Source organism: Megalobrama amblycephala, linkage group LG4 (assembly GCF_018812025.1).
Source record: "Megalobrama amblycephala isolate DHTTF-2021 linkage group LG4, ASM1881202v1, whole genome shotgun sequence".
Classification (NCBI taxonomy): domain Eukaryota; kingdom Metazoa; phylum Chordata; class Actinopteri; order Cypriniformes; family Xenocyprididae; genus Megalobrama; species Megalobrama amblycephala.
In genome coordinates, this window is record NC_063047.1 from 47,044,179 (window position 1) to 47,063,946 (window position 19,768).

General features: G+C 37.9%; 1 protein-coding gene across 6 annotated transcripts in view; it reads right to left on the reverse strand.

Moving 5' to 3' along the window:
* Positions 1-6: 6 nt before the first annotated feature.
* The window catches only part of znf541 (zinc finger protein 541), a 31,311-nt gene continuing 11,549 nt past the window's right edge, over positions 7-19,768 (reverse strand). For 2 of the 6 annotated variants that reach the window (XM_048189627.1, XM_048189628.1), the window contains 15 exons: positions 17,467-17,633; positions 17,137-17,377; positions 13,735-14,734; positions 13,611-13,657; positions 8,745-8,880; positions 8,532-8,657; positions 8,060-8,399; positions 7,844-7,889; positions 6,468-6,610; positions 4,087-4,190; positions 3,947-4,022; positions 3,597-3,685; positions 2,100-2,216; positions 1,913-1,977; positions 7-868 (listed from right to left, as the gene is read on the reverse strand). In XM_048189627.1, the coding sequence (XP_048045584.1) occupies positions 802-868; positions 1,913-1,977; positions 2,100-2,216; positions 3,597-3,685; positions 3,947-4,022; positions 4,087-4,190; positions 6,468-6,610; positions 7,844-7,889; positions 8,060-8,399; positions 8,532-8,657; positions 8,745-8,880; positions 13,611-13,657; positions 13,735-14,734; positions 17,137-17,377; positions 17,467-17,614 (2,745 nt within the window). In that variant the 5' untranslated portion in view covers positions 17,615-17,633 and the 3' untranslated portion in view covers positions 7-801. Of the gene's footprint in view, positions 869-1,912; positions 1,978-2,099; positions 2,217-3,596; positions 3,686-3,946; positions 4,023-4,086; positions 4,191-6,467; positions 6,611-7,843; positions 7,890-8,059; positions 8,400-8,531; positions 8,658-8,744; positions 8,881-13,610; positions 13,658-13,734; positions 14,735-17,136; positions 17,378-17,466; positions 17,634-17,944; positions 18,363-19,768 lie in introns of those variants that run through there. The other 4 variants (XM_048189630.1, XM_048189629.1, XM_048189625.1 and 1 more) reach the window with 4 other exon arrangements.

Below are 19,768 nucleotides of genomic sequence, written 5' to 3' on the forward strand. Positions count from 1 at the left end.
AAATGGTGTGTTTTCAGTTCTCATTTATTTTGTTTAACAAATTTAGCATTACTAAAGTAAAACATTTGTTCTATTGGAACAGCACACAAAAGAGAAATCAGACAACCGAACACTTTATAGTAATATTATAAACAGTAAACATGTTAAACATTGACATCATCAGCTGTTTTCAAAGGCATATGATAGTAAAACTGCAATTTAATAACCTTATTATAGGTCACGTGGATTGAAGATAACCTCAAATGAAAAGGGGAAATCAGTTGACTTGTAAAACTGTAGATTTATAATGAATTGGTAGGATTTTACAGTTCTGTTGTGCATTACTATCATTTAAATATACCACTTTTTTACTGCAAAAATGTGATAGGAATATTGAAAAGATGCATATTTCTGAAGTGAGAGAGAATATTGATTCTAAACTTAAGAGCATCACAAACAGTTGAATAAACATGGGAAAAGGAAACCCTTTTTTGTTTGAAACCCTGTCATACTACAGTCACTAATCTGGAACATTTTAAGAACTTCAAATATTGTTAACTTCTGTGCATTGTGCACTTCTTTCAAAATTTGAACAGAACAAATAAACAGTTGTAAATCCACTTAAAGATGGCTACTCTTTTGATGAGAACTTTAATTTGGATTACAGTTATGCCTAATTTCAGGGTCTATATTAATCTCTGGACAATGAGTTGAATGAGTTTACTGTAGTCTAAAACACACTTCAGCACTTCACACAGGATTCCTCTGAAACACCGAACAGACTTCAGTTAACTTCAGGCTTCAGCTCTGACCTGTGTCCTTTCATACCCGTTGCCATCTGGAGTTAGTTTCTATCCTGACTGAGGGGGATCTGTGGCTCTTCACATCTCTGTTGGATGTAAAAGGTAACGTGAATTTTAATGTGCCATTTAGAAATGTGCATTCTATGAATAAATATTAGAAAATGTTCTGTTGTTTGTTGCATGTTACAACCGATTAGAACAGAAGCTCATAAAAAGTTTTAAATGACCAATTATAACTATGAAAAACAAGACTTTGAGTGACAGGATAGTGTCATAAATGTGTTATTTTTAGTTTAAAGTGTTAGTTCACCCAAAAATGAAAATTCTGTCATTTACTCACCCTCATGTCATTCCAAACCTGTAAGACTTTCGTTCATCTTCGGAACACAAATGAAGATCTTTTTTATGAAATCGGAGCTTTCTGTCCCTCCATTGACAGCTACGCAACTACCTCTTTGACGCTTCAAAAAGTTCATAAAGGGATCATAAAAATAATCCATATGAATTGAGCGGTTTAGCAGTTAGTTTTCTGAAGAGACTCGATCACTTTATACGTTGAACAGATTGAATTTAGGCTTTTTATTCACTTATAAACATTCAACTCACCCATCAGTTGTGGTAAACAAAAACTTAAGCATGTTTACTTGACCCATGTGAGAACCAATCAGGTTCATTCTTGTGTTACGCAGCACGTTTTCTTGACGCGCAAATAGCTCAGTTACAATTGAGCTTGTTTATGTTCGCTGATCAATGTTTATGTGAAAAGTCTAAATTCAATCTGTTCATCATATAAAGCGATCAAGTCTCTTCAGAAAATTTGGAATAAACAGCTCAATTCATATGGATTAGTTTTACGATCTTTTTAAAGCGTAAAATTGTCAGTTGTGTAGCTGTCAACGGAGGGACCAAAATCGCTCAGATTTCATTAAAAAGATCATTTGTGTTCCGAAGATGAACGAAAGTCTGGATTGGAACGACATGAGGGTGTGATTAATTAATAGCAGAATTTTAATTTTTTGGGTGAACTAACCCTTTAACATCACAAAAAGATTTTTTTTTTTATTGTGTCACTCCATGTATTTGAGGGCATATAACTCCATGAGTGTGCTGTAGAATGTAGTGTCTCTAACCTGGCACACACCTTGCCCTCAGCAGCTGTTGTCTTCTGCTGTGTGTTTTCGTCTGTCTGCTCCTTCTGGAAAATAGTAGCAATGAGGACAATAGTAAATGAAGACAAATTCCACTATCATGAATATAGATGATGTATATGGAGATGTAATGACTAATAATGTGTTCATGTACTGAAATGAAACGTACAGCGTCCTCTCCACATCCATCCTTTTTAATGGCTGCTCGGCCACGTTGCTTTAACTTTTTCAGCTTCTTCATGTTATAGTAATACTCAACACACTGAGCTATTGATTTTGTCTGCAACTAAAAAACAAAACATCAATTTAGTATTTAGAAACATTAAAGGGATAGTTCACCAACAAAATTAAAAAATTGTCATCATTTACTCACCCTGAAGTCGTTTCAGACTTGTACGAATTTTTCTTCTGCTGAACACAAAAGAAGATATTTTGAATAATGTTGGTAACCAACCAATGGACCCCACTGACTTCTATAGTATGGAAAAAAAATACTATGGAAGTCAATGGGGTCCATTGAATGGTTATCAACATTATTCAGAATATCATCTTTTGTGTTCAGCACAATATCACACTTTTGTGTTTTGTTACTCACCCTGAGTAAATGATGACAGAATTTTCATTTTTGTGTGAACTATCCCTTTAAGGCAATAGAGTGCTGCAGGGATGATGTATTTTTGTAGGACAACACAGAAGTTAGCATCACACTGGTTCCCTCAACGAAAAGCCAATAGGATTTTTCCATTGGCTTTTGGATTATTACAGAAAATAAGATCTGTGACCAACAAAAGTTTATGATTTTTGCACATTTGTTCATCAAGGTAACATGAATTTTGAAGCCTAAAGCCAATGAGAGTATAAATATAAATAAAAGGTTGTAAAGTTGAGTAGATGACTTTTCCTGTAACATTCTTTTAAAACAGGTAAACAAAAATAAAAAATACAAGTGGGGTATGACTCATGTATTTTATGTTGTAGAATAAAATTTGAAAATAGCTTGAGCTTGTTAACCATAGCCATTTAAAGTGCCCCTATTTTGCTTTTTTGAATATTACCTTTCATGTAGTGTGTAATATAGCTATTTGTGAACGTAAAAGGTCTGCAAAGTTTTAAAGATCAAAGATCTTTGAACGAATCATTTTCAGAGAAATTAGGTGATGTGCAATCTATATTGAGAAAATGTAAATATTTTTTGACCTTGAATGCTGTAAACCTATTGTAGGAGACCTGCGAAACAAAATTAGGAACCTTTAAAATAGCATAAGAGGGGCACTTTAAACGAAAACCCATTAAAAAACCCACTGATTTTGGCATGATAGAACTAGAACTCTAACTTGTTTAACTTGTGCTAACTTGTTTCCAGTTTTTAGGACTTATCACACTATAGGGATTTAAACAAACATTGTTACTCATCCATCATTATTTGTATTACAGATCAAATTTGTGCGACTTGAGGAAAGGTGTGCTATTACTTTTCTAAACTATTAGACTTATGATTTCCTGCTGACATTAATGACAGCTGAGATCCCACAGTGTGACATGAGGATCATGTTCGTACAGTCTGACAAGCAACAATTGTAAAGGAGACCAGAATATCACTCAAATATGGGGTGGGGTCTTGCGCTAATTTAGGAATGACTTCTTTTCTGAACTCTAAATTTCATACCACATTATGAATCTGTTGAAAGTCCTTGTCATGATCAACCAGAGCTTTCTTGAACACTTTCATCTCTTGAGCTGTCCAGTGGTCTGACCCTGCAAATTAAAATGAGCATCAAGTTTATGAAGGACATGTAAGTTTTATGTATTTCATGGCTGTCCAGTTCTGTCCTGGGAGGACCATTTTCCTGCAGAGTTTACCTCCAACATTCCTGCCTGGAAGATTCTAGTAATCCTGATGACCTTGATTAGTTGTTTCAGCTGTGTTTAATTAGGGTTGTTAAACTCTGCTAGAAGGTGGCCCTCCAGGAGCAGGACCGGACACCCCTGATGTATTTGTATATTAGGAGCTTGTACCTGTGTAGTGGTAATCACTCAGAGGGTGCCAGGGGGTCCGGTAATCTCCTCTCATTAGCAGTAAATCCAGTGCTGCCTGAAAGTTGAATAATGTATTAAACATCTGTAAATAAAACTCTCAGTCTGATGAATAAGCTCACCGTTATGTTTCCTTGGACTTCATGAAGGCAGTGGAGAGCGAGTTCGATGTTGGTGCCTCCTCCTGGTAGCACACTGGAACAGCACATGTCTAACAGCTCTGTGACTGAAGCACAAAAAGGACATGTGATCAGTATTAACCCTTTGCAAATGCTAAATGAAAAAAAGAAGCTGTGAGCTGTTTAACATTTGGCTTTTGTTATCATTTTAATTTAATAAGGTTCAATCCTAATTTTGCAAAAACATGGTTACATCCAGAGTCTCAACCTGTGCTTCTCAACCTTATTGTCCCCATTGTCTACAACAATTTTAGAAATCCTTTCCAGTTGTTCATGATTTACTGGATAAGGATTTTAAAAAATATTTTGTACTTAAAATGTCTTCCCCATAAAATAACTATAAAAATGTATATTTATAATAAAAATGCCTATGGCGATTTTATTAATTGACAGTTTTCCAGGCCTTGTAATCTCACCTTTACATTAGTCTTTCTCATATATCAGGGTTTTTAACCCTTTAACGCGTACGATCACACCGGTGTGATCAATCTTGGCTGGTCCCTGGAGCGTACGATCACACCGGTGTGATTAGAACGTTCAGCGCTCACGCGATCAACTGCCAAATTCAAATGTGCGTGCGTGCTTTGGCTGGCGCTAAACCAGAGACGGACGCACGCAGCGCTTTTCATATATTACATATATGCAGTGTTTTCAACCAAATTATGTTTATTTTAGGTTTCAGACATTTAAATACACATGAGTACTAACAAAACAATATATTTAGAGTTTGTAAAATACACAATGATGACTATAGAATCGGAAATAACAACCCTTTCCATTATAATTAGACATCACGTTTTATTCATATCAGATACACATTGTGAAAGTAACTTTAAAGCTTACTCTATTCTTCCCCAGTTCACCGACTCACTTAGTTTCATGTATTTCGGGAGAAGTGGATGAATTCACGGGTTGTAAATCCAATAGATCCGATTCTCTGTGCGGCGCAAACTAACATGGCGGCGCCCATCGCGCATATGGCTCAACTAACATGATCGTTATAAAGGTGTTTAAACAGCAAAACACATCCACTTGCACATATTTGGCAATCGGAATATTAGATATTTCATGCTATAGTTAACAAATTTGTGAATATTTTGAATAAAAGAAAAATTAAATAAAAGCAGATCATCATTCATACAGTGCTGTGGTGTGTCACGTAACAAGCAATGACGCGTCACCATGGAAACCATAAAGCGATAAGTTCTAAATAACGGTCGCCTTAAAGGTCCCGTTTTTCATGGTTTTTTGAAGCTTTGATTGTATTTATAGTGTGCAATATAACATGTGTTCATGTTTCGCGTGTAAAAAAAACACAGTATTTTCCACATAATTTACTTATCTGTATACCGCTGTTTCCACTGTCATAAAAACGGGCTGATGACTTCCTTGTTCAATGAAGTCCCTCCTTCAGAAATACGTAACGAGTTCTGATTGTGCCAGCGGTTCCTGTGTTGTGATTCGACAGCAGTTTAGCGCATCTTGCCCGGAAAGGTCACGCCTCTTACCGTAACGTGGAGATGCACGCGCTCAGTGTTATTGTAAACATGTCTTTAATTTTACCCTATCAATTTGAGCCGGAATCAGACCCGGTGATTGGACTGCGGGATGAAAATAACAGCGTTTCGACGACATGGCGACAAACACACTCTACAAACGCAACTCTTGTGTATTCCTGTGGGCGGAGGTTAGTCAAAAAACTGTTTTAGTGACGTCATTAAAGAAGGAAGTAGAGGGATGTAGTCCAAACTGGCCGTTCGATGTAGGCGGCTTCTGTTAAATAAAATATCTCGCTTGGCATTGAACTTTGAGCTTTAACATTTTACAGATTTTATTTATACTCTAACAACAACATTACACACTAACTAAAGTTTGAAACATGGGATCACGAAGAACGGGACCTTTAAACTCACACTGGGGGGTCAGACAGAATATTTTAAACTTATGTGCGAAAGGGTTAAGACCATTGTTGAGGGGGTAAATTAAAAATCTTTATTTTTAATCATTTTGGCTTAATTCAGTGCTTGTGTGTCTTCATTTTAATGCATCTTGAGGCCCCCTTTTTTGGAACCACAGGTCTATACTATTCTGTATTTCGATGAAATTTACTCACATGAACAGCTCATGCTGTTGTTTTGAATGGGAATGACAGACCTCCAAAAGGATGTAATATGGTTATAATATGTATCTTTGTGTGAGGAACAAACTAAAATTAAAGTTATTCAATGCACAGCCAACATGCAGTTTCAAAAAAAAAAAAAAAAAAAGATTGATCCCTTGCAGGTGATACTGAGTGAGAGTGGTGTGTGTGTTGGTGTGTTTACCCCTTTGCTGTGTCTCTGTGTTGGTAGAGAGATCTTTCCAAGGAGCCCAGACGAGCTGAGCAGGGTGTTCTTCATAAAGTAAGTAGAGCGTGTCACGTACTGGGGGAATCTCTGCTTGAAAACGCGAACCCACGTTAATCCTCCTAAAGGAAACAGGACAGAAGTAACTGCCATTAACACAGAAAGGAAATGGACAGTCTTGTAAATAAGCTGGTGGAATGACATTACATGAAAAGGAAATGTAAGACTGTGTAGAATGTCCCTCTGTATTTGGGTAATTAATTCCAATCCTTATTTGAAAAAAAAAAAAAAAAAACCTTTATATATAACTAGATATTACATGCAATATTATGTTTTCATATATATTGAGAAGCAGTGGAACCTATATATATTATACTGATACATACAAAGGTTAATTTAAACAGAAGCCTTCAGATCAAAAGGTCTTTAAGATCATTCAGTCAAGTGTATCCAAACTTTTGACTGGAATTATATTAAAAAAAGTATTTTGCAATAATAATACATCAAAGTTTTTCTTGCCACAAAAACAACTTTTCTAGGGACCTAAGATAATATAATAAATAATAAATAAAAAAGATCTTAATCATATAAAAACTAAAAACTTAATTTAATATGAATGAATTTAAAGAGGACCTATTACACCCTTTTACAAAGTCTTGATTTTGTTTTTGGGGTCTACTAAAATGGGTTTTCATGCTTGAATGTTAAAAACAAACAAACAAAAAAACAACATTATTTTTCACATATTTTACATTGTTGTAGCACCTCTCTTCCCAGTCTGTCAGTAATGCTCTGAGGGTGTTTCCCAAAGGAAGTTCCATCATTACCAACACAATTCAACAGAACTTGCAACCATAGATGGCTAACACTGCTTTTGGGAAACACACCCGTTTAGTTCCTGTCTCTATGAAGCCCCTCCTTCCAAAAAGTGCAATGTGCTCTGATTTGTCAAATGGATCAGTGTGTTATGATTGGTCAACCTCTTAAGAGCATGTTTCGGAATGTCACGCCCCTTATCATAACCAAGTTAGATCCCGGGGTAGAAAAACAGTCTCTCTTGGGAATGGCATCAACACACTACTAACGCAACTCAACCAGGCCTTGGACGGGAATTATTTAAATGAGGAATATTGTGCCGTGTTCATTCCCTGAAGAAAGCTCAAGACAACAATCAAGGTGTTTCAGGGAGTTCAGAAACAGTGACACTGATATAGAGAATAACTCCCTTTGGACAGACTTTGTGCTTTGTAACTTTGCAGAGTTTTCATGCTCAAACAGCAACATTACACTAAAGAAAGTTGAAAATCTAAAAGAGCATAATAGGTCCTCTTTAATACAGACGTAGAGTGACTCACGGCTGTATGCTGATGACTGTGCTGTCAGTTGGGAAGGACACGCCATCTGTAGGGTTTCAAAGTTAAAATGATTTGGCAAGAAGATGGAATTAAAACAAAAAACATTTACATTATTTTTCTCTCTTCAACAGAGGTTAACTGCATCAATCTGTGAAACTGATGTCAGGTTCTCTCAGAAAATTGAATTAAAGCTGAAATCATGGGTTTAGTGCTCACCGAGGGTGCTGGGTAGCGGTGTCCATGGCTGATACTGTGGCAGGCTTTTAGAGTAGAGGCCTGTCCCAGGACGGAGAGGGCTCAGCATGGGCTGAGGGGTGTAGGGTGGGCGATGAAACCTAGGGCTCAGCGGATGGTCACCCAGATAGGTTGGTGAGCGCAGCTGGCTGGGATAACCCCCCGTGGCACGACTTCTCTGCAAACTCTGGGTTTCCTGATCACGGGCCCATTGTGGGGAAGATAGGCGAGGCAGAGGTGGACTGGGGATGATCAGGTGCTTTAAAGGGTCAAGACAACGAGACCTCTTAGATGCACCTTTACGAGTCTGTGGCATCTCAGCCTAGACAAGATATAAATTCATTTAGTGGTTAGTGCATCACTGCCTTTTAAACTATCCCTCATCGAAGATAAAAAGACATTTTAGGATATTCACTGTTTAACGTTATTATGTTGTTATCTATTATAACATTACTTGATGTGTGGAAGCTTGGGGGTCTAAAACGTTTGTGACTGGGACAGACACGGGCATGATCAGTGGGGACAGGTTTGTCCCTTTGGACTTTTGCCTTTGTCCTGAATTCACCTTCTGTTCTTCACCCTGTGTGAAAAAAAAAAAACAAAATAAGATAAAATACGTTAATGTAAGTATTGTGCTGATTTTCATATGTTAAGTTTACAATAATACTTGAATTAATGTCAGCAGCACCAGTGTTGAGGTGGACGGCTGTGAATTATGTTTCTCCTTTGTTCCACCAGAGCCAAGAGCTTCTTGAGAACAAGAGGGATGCGATCGAGCTCTGCGTACAGATCTTTTATAGGTTCTGTGGGAAACAAACCAGAGTGAAACTTACAGTGATTTTATCATAGACCTGCTGATATAAAAAGCAGAGTAAGCAGCTATTTAACAAAATATTTTGAAAAAATTAAAATTTTATCACAATTTACTCGATTTCACTAAACACAAACAGAAATGTTCATGCTGCTCTTTTTAAGATCTTTTTAAGACTGGAAGAAATAAAAATTAATACTAGTATATATTAGGGGTGTGCAATATTGACAAAAAAAATTTTGTTGATAACAATAATTAGATTATATTTTTCTGAGTGTGTTTTTGTGCTGGTACCATGGCTGGTTTAGGCCTGTTGTGGACAGCTGACTCATGAAGACATTCATATTATTCATATTCTATGTGATTAATAAAGGGTTAATAAATGAGGGTTCTATGAGGGTTAATATAGGCCTTCTGAAGCGAAGTGATGCGTTTGTGTAAAAAAAATATCCATATTTTACAAGTTATGAAGTAAAATAGCTAGCTTTCGCATGAGCCACCTTCCGTATTCAACGTAAACAGAAAGTGTAAAACTCTTGCAGTTCACAAAGCTTACGCTATGTCCTACGCCATCCATATTCAACTTACGGAAAAAGTGTAACTGACGTGACGCCAGTTTACACTTTCTTTGTAACTTCAATATGGAAGGTGCTCTGGTGGAAGCTACATATTTTACTTCAAAACTTGTTTAAATATGGATATTTTTTACACAAATGCATCGCTTCAGAGGGCCTTTATTAACCCCCCGGAGCTGTGTGGAGCACATATTTATGATGGATAGATGTGAATGGAAGCACTTTCTTCAGCTCATGCTCATTGATCCCTATCACTGCCATTAGAAAGCTTGGATGTGTCAGGATATTTATTAATATTTTTGCGATTGTGTTCATCAGAAAGAAGAAAGTCATAAACACCTAGGATGGCTTGAGGGTGAGTAAAGCTTGGGGTTATTTTCATTTCAAAGCGAACTAGTCCTTTAAAGCTGCAGTCCGCAACTTTTTTTGTGTTAAAAATGTACAAAAATTATATAATGAGAAGATACAACATGAATCCATTTTCCAAACCGTGTTTTTGTCTTATCCTGAATCATTATGGTACACTTATAATGAGTGTTTATATTCGGCTATTTCAGACCAGACTGGTAGGACCCGCCGCAGAGTATCACAGTAACTGCGTGACTCGCCATAGACATACATGGAGAAAAGTAGCTCCGGCTAGAATGTTTTATGACAGCAGCTTTAAATAAAATTTATGTACACTACTGTTCAAAAGTCTCAGTTCAATTCACCTCCATTTCAGCAGTTACCTGCAGCAAATAGATCCCCAAAACTACATGATTATGCTGGGTACAGTTAAAAATGTTGCATGCATGTCTGCTTAGGACCAAACAAAATGTTTATGTTTGTATATGATAAAGTTTGTATAAATTACTCCAAATTTCCAATTAATTCCCTTTAATTTCTGTAAATTGTCATTAAGTGTCAAACTTGGAATATTCCCAAAATTCACCAGCTTAACTTCCCATGGAAAGTTTCTGCCCCTTTGCAACCCTACTATAAAAGCATATAGAGAATAGCAGCTGGTAAGCTCCAAAACCAACAAAAAAACACTGTAAAATACGTTTTTGAAAGTTTTTTTTTTTTTTTTTTTTTTAAAGAACACAACCGTGTTCAAATGTGATCATAAGAAGAAATGTTCTTGAGCAGCAAATCAGCATATTAGAATGATTTCTGAAGGATCATGTGACACTGAAGACTGAAGTAATCACAGCAATATATTACATTTTAAAATATATTCAAACAAATAACAGTTATTTTAAATTCTAATAATATTTGCTAAATTACTGTTTTTACTGTATCCAGTAAAAATCTTTATCCAATAACAGCAGCATAAGCATTAGAGATTTTTCAAAAACATTTTAGAAATCTTACTGATCCCAAACTTTTGAACAGTAGTGTATATAATAATATATATTTTTTTCTAAATTTGCACTGTTTAGATATAGATTAAAACTTGTCCTAAAGTCAATGTGATAATATGAATCCGTTCCTTGATGGTTAATTCAGAGACATTTGTACTCTAATAAGAGCAATCATTTAAATCATAACATTTAATTTGGATAAAATAATTTTTAAAACATCCTTATTCATCATGACTGGCAGAAAAGTAATGAAATTAAAGGTGCTAAAGAGGATGTTTTGTTTTATACATTTTTGCAATATTACTTGAAACTGTCTTTACTAACTGATAAAAGACTATTTATTAGGTGCACTGAAAGTAATAATATTAATATACATCATCTGTGCACGAGGTAGGGCCTTAAAAACATCAGCCAATCGTTTACGCGATCATCGCGTAAACGACTGGCCCTCTGGCTTGTCAATCACTGCTGTGACGTTCCTTGTGAGAGACGAGCGCGGCTGTGCTCTCCAGTAACTTTCCACACTCCACAGGCGCTGCATGCAATGTTTTTGTCAGGAGACAGGAGTAACAACTGCAGATTATGAGTTACCTGCGGTGAGTCCGACATAATGAATCCAAAAAAACACGACACAGCGAATGCCGGTGTTAAACACTCGTGTTCTAATACTCGTGCACGAGTTTTGGGATGCGTTCCTTTGAAATGAGCTGTGAAGGAGGGGGGCTGTTCTTACGCATGCGCTCATTTCAAAAACTCACTAACAGTCTTTGGATTCTCAGTCGAAGAAAAAATCCTCTCTATCACCTTTAATTGGTGAAAAGATGTCATATGACAGCTGTGAGCAAAGGACTAATGTTTAAGTTGTTATTCCTTTTGTGTTCCACAGAAGAAAGTAAGTCATACAGGTTTGGAACCACATGAGGTTGAGTAAATGATGACAGAATTTTCATTTTAGGTGAACTTTAACATGAATCCCATTAACATGAATCTCTAATAACTTAAAGGGGTAGTTCACCCAAAAATTGTTGTTCATTTACTCGCCCTCAAGTTTCCATACTATAGCCCTATTCGGACGGGATTAGTTTTACATGGGGAGGTGGAGTAAAGTAATTTTACCTCAGGACGTCTGTAATATTAATTGACCAATTTGCACGGGACAAAACATCTCAGTAAAACTAGCAGAAGTGGGAGGGGTAACTTGATTTACGCACCACCGTCACCTCCCTGTCGTCATGTGGGTATACGTTGCTTCCTGATACCATGTGCGCAAACACATATAATCTAAATATATAAACTATATATAACAGTTAGGTCCGGTCAAACGATTTATTAATTAAATTCTGATTGGATTATGATGGTAATAGGCACTTTGCTAAAGATAAAATTAGTTTTGTGCCTCTGACAATTGCTTCGATCTTCTTTTTGCTCTGAATGGTATGGAAAATAACCTAATGTTACTTGAGGTTTGCCACAGACTTGTCCCACCACTTACAACACAAATGAATGTTTCTTCAAGTGCTTCCATGCTTGAAAAATGCGCAGAAAACTACTTTTAAACAGGAAATGACGGAATTTTACCGTACATATTTACCGTACATACATACGGGATTAGTATTACCTGAGGTAATTTTTCCTCAAGCTCAATTTAAAATTGAACATTGGTCTGGGGAGTTTGCTATGTATTTCCTACTGCACAAGAGGCGTGATCAACGAGCATTAGTCACGCAATTGGATAGTCCTTCAACCAATCAGATCAACGATCCGGGTGACGTACTTTGCAGAGCGATGCGAAAACTCCAGACAGGTTTTTACCGTGTGTCTCAGTCAGCTCCCTAGTTCAGTAGTCAGGGCACTGATCAGGGAATCAGCCACATTCACTTTCATGATATACTGATTCACGACCTAGGGAACTAGGGAGCCGATTGAGACGCAGGGTTAGTTTGTATTGGTTTGTAGCATTGATCCGCGGTTTGCAGAAGCAGCAATGGCATCGAGCGTTTTTTGCAGGTTGTGCAAAAAAACATGAAAGTGATCGGTATTTACACCCACTCGAGCAATTTGTTTGCTAACTAAAGAAGTCATTCAGCATCGTCGAGAGTTTAAAAGGCGACTCTGATACTGTTCTGGTTCAGTGTAAATGAACGCGGAATATAGCCGCCCTAAACTACGTCATTGTCGTGACAACCAAAAAGAATTCCAGTCAGCTCAGGCGGCGCGAGATTCAAGAAGCAGGGAGACGAAACATATAGAGCAAATAATAAAAATATTGTCTACCATCAAGGGGCATTGAAGTAAAAGAGTCCTGTACTCACATCGTGAAGCAAACCACCAAAATAACAGCAGAGAATCATTGTGTGTCATTAATCGCTGTTTGTAATCTTCCTATGAAGAGACTGTCGGATCAACGCTCTGCTACATTTCTCTCAGATAAGGTAAATGCGTAACACAATCGGCGTCACTCTGATTGTGCATTGTTATTTTGGAGTGACAGTCGTGCGAGAGACGGGTAGATCAGATAGAGTTTGAAAGCTGCTTGCCGTTGCTTCTCTATCGTCATCGTGTTATACCCGCCAATAGCGAGCAAGGTGGATAAGCCAGTCTGTGATTAGTTCCCGCAAAAGTGTAACAGCGCAGCAGAAATGAATGCACGGGTTTCCAGACTGAGTTGCCGAGCGAAATCAAATCGCCGGAAGATCAGGATGGGTTTACCCAGACTAGTGAACTATCCCTTTAATACAGTGTTTTAGTGTTGAGTGAAATATCCATAAAATGTCATTATTTCTTTTACTCCATTTTCTAACCTGAAACCAGAGTTTGGTTCCGCTCCTGTTGATTTCATAATGGACTCCTGCGTAATGAAATACAAAATATTGATTATCTCTTCAAACAAGGAGTGAATACAGGAAAAAGTGGAGTCTTGTGTACCTTTTGTAAAAATGGGTTGCCTAGGTAAGTGCTGAAGGATGCAAGTGCCACCTGACTAGGTGAGACAAGGTAGGAAGAGTGGGATCGTGAACGTTTATGACAACCGGGCTGAGGAACAGGCAGTGGATGAGTTGGAACATTAGACAAGGTGTGCTTAGAGCAGGACTTCCTCTTCCTGCTGTTGGGTAATGGTGCATGAGGAGGAGTAGAAGGAAGTGCAGGATCAGGAAGGTTACAGTCAAAATCACTTTTCGGTTCAGGGACTAATAAGACAGGAGGAGTAGAACTGGAAAAGGAGGGCCGACGCTTGTTCAGAGGTTTGGGGTCTTTCAGATTGTGTTTCAGCAGAATTGGACAATGCTTCTTGTGGCCGACAGAAGCTGGTGGCCTCGTAGGGAAACCCACGCTGGAGGTACTTGCCTCTCTGTTAGGCTGAAACGACAGCATCTCTTTCCGTTCTTCAGGGTAAGACTCATGGAAATCAAGTTTGGTTTCCAAACCATGAACATCAAATGGATTCTGTGAAACCACAGGATTTTCTACAAAAGAGTTGATACCTAAAGCCCACTGGGTGGAGTTTAGCGTCTTGGTGCTTTCTTTGACCTTATAAGACTCGCTGGCAGTCGCTAAAGTCCAGCTTTCCTGAGGCGTTGAACGTTTTACCTGAGCGGGATGGGTGTCTTCTGAGTAGCATCCAAAACCAAGCTTGAGTGTTCCAGAATAACTGGGATCTTTTAGCACTGGAGTTGAAACAGGCTTTGGTTGAGAGATGAAGAGGCTGCGGGAGTCTGACGCTGCACGATTAACCATTGGCTCCCACAGTGAGGCCGGCAGGTCATAGTTGTAAGCTAAGCTGGTGGAGGAAGGAGACGTGAAGTGGACTCCGTGTCGAGATGCACAGTGATGTTTTAGGGAGTTTTTGTCACTGTAGGTTTTGTGGCAGCCAGATTGAGTACATTGATATGTCTTCCTCTTGTGGTGGGTCATCATGTGGGAAGTGCTATGGAGAAATAAGAAGAAGATGACACTGGAAACAGGATTTGAGCCATAGACTGTAAAAAAAAGTTGGACGACGCGACGTTGCTTCCTTCCATTGTATTGAACTGTAGCCAAAACGGACACCAATGGGCGCTGACACGTTACACAAACTTCCGCCCAGACGACTGTGTCATCATTGATGTATTTTAAATAGGCTATATAAATTATACACAATTTAAAATTCTACCTATAAAATAATAGGCTATTCTGTTTCTAGAGCAATAATATTTTTGAAACAGCAAATTCAGTAGATAAACTCAATATAATATGCCTCTAGAAACAACTCTAAAATGTCAAAAACGGTCGTGCCATTTTAATTAAAGGGTTAAACTAACGTTACAGAAGATCGATTGCTGTAGACAGTGCTCTATAATTAATTAGAGTAGGCTATCATTAGTTTTATCCTGCTAATTATTATTTTATACCCATAAAAATAATTAGTAACTGCCAGATAACGATCACCTGCTTTTTTCCCATCATGGTTAATGTTAGCCGTGTTATCTTAACTAATAACGTTTATTAATTAGCTTATGAAGCCCACATTTGACGTTACCGAGAAACGCTCAGATATCCGTCAGATCCTGTAGGTCGGTTAGTACAGTTTACTGCTGAACAGCTCATTTTGTCTGTGTGAAATAACACAGAAATCGAAAATTAATAGTTAGTTTTATATCTTCAATCTCCCCTCAAAGCTCCGACAGTCCTCAGACAAGCTGTCAATCAACTGTGAATCATGATAACATGCCCCGTTTCTATAGCACCAAATTGCTAGCTAAAATCAAGCTTATCACAAAAACGAACAATTGAATATAAATCAGTGTGATAACAACTTCCTTAAATGACCAAAACCATCTTTCGGAAAATTTTATTTGAAGCATAATTTATTTTTATGTTTTGACTTAAGTCTCATTCGTCTGCATTGAGAGGGCGGGGTTTATGACCTGTACTGCATCCAGCCTCCAGGGGGCGATCAAAGAGCCCGCAGCTTCACTTTTCAGGATGTATGAGGCACACCCGATTTGAGCACACTACAATTTCAATTTGTTTACCTAAATCTGACCTTTTGACTGACTGTTCACCCTCTCATTCTGTAAGTGATGAAATTGGATCAGTGTAAGAAATATCCAGTAAATTTACTTTGGTTGCCATTGTAAGCAGGGCTCAAAAACAGGGATGGCGCACTGGCCCGGGGCTAGCGTGAGAGCGTTTTGGATCGGTGCTGTTTTGCGCAAATTAAGTATTGTACATCTTGTACATCTATTTTACAACCCCATGTGGGATTTGCTATGAAGTGAATAATGAACGAGTAAAGAAGTATATCTATCTTATTACACCTTGTAGTAGGACTGCCATAATTTATTGATGAACTAGTGTTTTCTGTATTTTCGGCTGCAGTGATCTCCGCAGTAGTGCACACATTATATGCACGTTTCATACGGATTACATATCCTGAGAATATTTGTTTTCCATTTGAATTGGTTCATTTAAAGGAGACATTTTGCTTTCTATAGATATATTTTACACGTCTGTGAGGCAAGTTTACATGAAGTTTCGGTTATTGTCTTTTACTTTTTTGGTGCGCTCAAGTTCACAGAGAGAGATGGCAGGGGAAGAATCTTGGCAGCGTTGTGAATCTTTTGTGTCAAATCATGATCTGGATCGCGTGTCAAACCGCCAAACTGCTGAAATCACGCTCCGAACCACTGATTCATAACGCTCCGAAGCTTCATGAAGCAGTGTTTTGAAATAGGCCATCACTAGATAAGCCGTTATTTTGTTGTTTTGGTGCACCAAAAAATATTCTCGTCACTTTATAATATTATTATTGAACCACTGTACTCACATGAACTGATTTAAATATGTTTTTGGTACATTAATGGATCTTGAGAGAGGAAATGTCATTGCTCCCTATGAAGGCCTCATGGAGCCATCGGATTTCAACAAAAATATCTTAATTTGTGTTAACCGGAGTGGAACGGCATGAGGGTGAGTAAATAATGACATTATTTGCATTTTTGGGTGAACTAACCCTTTAATACATATTCTCACTCGAAACGTCTCACTCCTTTACTCATTCACTATTCACTTCATATTAAATGCCACATGTGGTTGTATATAGTACTGATGTATTATTTATCTATTTTAGTTAACTTTTTTATCATTTTAATATTTATTTTAATCACGTCTATTTAATTAGTGAATTTTTTTATTATTATTTATTTTGACTTTTAATAGACTGTTCATCTCTAAACCAGCTAGGCACTACTTTGCAGCCCTCTGGACCCATTTGAAAACCTCTGATCTATTCTAGAGGATAAATGACCATAACTGAATCATTGAAATACCAGTACATGTGATACTTACAGCTGATGATAGTGTTTAAATACTCTCTGACAGATGCTGCAGATGTGTGGCCCATCATGTCTGTGGATCAAGAGGTGTGTTTTAAGTGCACAGGTGGTTTTAAACTCTTTCCTGCACACACTGCACTTATTCACAGAGACTTTGGTTTTCTTCCCAGAGCCCACAGGCGTCAGAAGCTCAGCATCCTCTGTGTTAGGACGGACAGAGGTTAATGGGCAGGATGTGGAAGTCTTTCTGCGTTCTGTATCAAATGAGAAAGGCAAACATTCTGGTCTGAACATTCAGAAAACACAGAAACAGCATAGAAATTAAACATGCTATGTTTCTTACTTGAATCAGACATGGAGTCTAGCCACAGTTCTGAATCTGTGATTGGCAGGTCTGATAATGGTGAGACGATGTAGGTCGCATCACTGGACACATTGTCGGACGATGAGAGCAGAGACACACTCAGATCTGAGGGGTTTCCCATCTTCATTACCAACTCATTGGGATCCCTGTTGTACAGTGAAGAAATAAAATTCAGTTATTCGGAAACATTTTTCAATATATAACAAGAGGAAAATGGCGTCTGACTAGCGCAATCTGGCGGGCTAGCTTGAAAAACAGCGCAGATATTTTAAAGTACTTCAAGAGAATGGCTTTCGACTGTTTTATGTGTTTAAACGACATTAATTATAGGTTAAACAACTCATAATGTCTGAATAATAGGTAACTAGAAGTCTTCAGTCATTTAAAATTAATCTCAAAGTGAACTGAACATCGTAACGGTAAAGCAAAAAAGCTAGTGCAAAATAATAACACTAACGTTATATGTAAAAGTAATCCGAGGTAAATGCACAGATATATGAGTGTTTACATGTTTATCAAGTTGTTTGCGTGTCCTGTCGAAGGTTTGTTGATAAATAATTTGCAGACACAGCACAGAACAGCCGTCAAGCCGATTTAGCGGTTCTTTTTTGATTCAATTAATCGATCCGAAGAACCGATTCAGTGGTTCAAATAATTTCTGACTCAAGACAAAGCGTGATTCGCGAACCATGATGAGAGGGGACTACTTAATTCCGTTTTTATTTGTTAATATAATTTTTAAATTGGTTATTAATCTATCTATGTATACTCATGACATATTGAGAAAGCAAGAGAGAATTATATTAAATAAAGCTGTGCGTTTGTACGTGTTGTCAAGTAAAATCGTGTGTGTGTGTGTGTGTCCGTTGGTGTGTGTGCATTGGTGGGGGATGGGTGAAAAGAAATCTGATTGGTTAGTTTAGTTTTGTTTAATTGGGGCTTTTTTCACACACAAAATTTTTAAAACCAGGCTCAAACTGATTAAACGTTGTTTAAAACTGCTAAACTTGATTAAAACAATTGCAAAAGGCAGAGCACATGCCCTTTTTGTCCTTACACTCCGAAGTGCCATTTTTTTTTAGGTGTTTTATTTTATTTATTTTCTTCAATAAATCAATGCTATTGGTCATCCTTTACGTCCGTTTGTCTGTTTTACAAATACATTTAGCCAATTAAAGGTATTAAAAAGAGCATGACAAAATCTTTTTGGATCCACTCAAACTGTCAGTCAAACCTCTTAACTCCGCCCCCTGAGTGCAGCTGAACGTCTTGCACATAGACTGTAAAAAAAGATGGACGACGCGTCCTTCCGTTGTATTGAACTGAAGCCAAAATGGGCTGATGAATGGGCGCTGACACGTTACGCAATACGTCAAAAAAAAAAAGTTTGGAGCCTGGGCATGCGCAACGGTAAATAAATATATTGTTGTTTGAATAAGTACAACGTTGTATTTACGAAAGAAACACTAGCATGTCTATAAAGTTTGATCTTTTATGCATTTGAGGCCTTTGAGAGAGGGAGGGGCTAGCAATTGCCTGCTAAGTTAGTCATAGCCTATACCCCACAAATAGCCTTAAATAGCCTGGAACGCAGAATCGACGCGCTGCATGTAAACGATATTTTTATTGTATTTTTCACTTAAAATATGTGAGTTCATTTGGAATTATTCAGCTTTTAAGAACATGCAGAAGAGATGCCGGTAGTGGGCGGAACTAATGCGCAAACGGCTTCTCATTGGCTGGTGCTCATCTATTACCGTCCCTGTTTTGATTTCAGCAAATCAGTTCGAGCGAATGCTGACAACGTGATTAATATTCATGAACCCAGCAGCTCATCAATCCTTAGTGCATAAGTGTTAGTCCTGAACAGTTAAACTGAGCTCTGTTCTTCAGAAAAATCCAGAAAAAGTCAGGCATAAAGAGCACTGGCTGGGCCAGTCAACAATGTACCTCTCTGTGCTGAGGAACTTTATGACCCAGGACACTGATCCCACCCGTCTCATTGCCCCGCTGCCACAGATGGTGCCTGTGCCTTGTCCATCTTGGCTGCTGTCAGTATATGCCAGAGATGAACTGACACGCCTTCCTGAACTAAAGGCCCTGGTCACCTCTGTTTATGGCTCCATCCTAAAGATGGACTCCACCAAAAAGGTAAAGCCTGATTTAGTGTTATTTTTTTCTTGTAAAATGATAAGGTCTTGTTCCTTTGATTATTAATACTACTTATCCACTTTAGGTCACCAAAAAGCTAGCTGGCGATGCTGCTGGCACTGCTGCATGG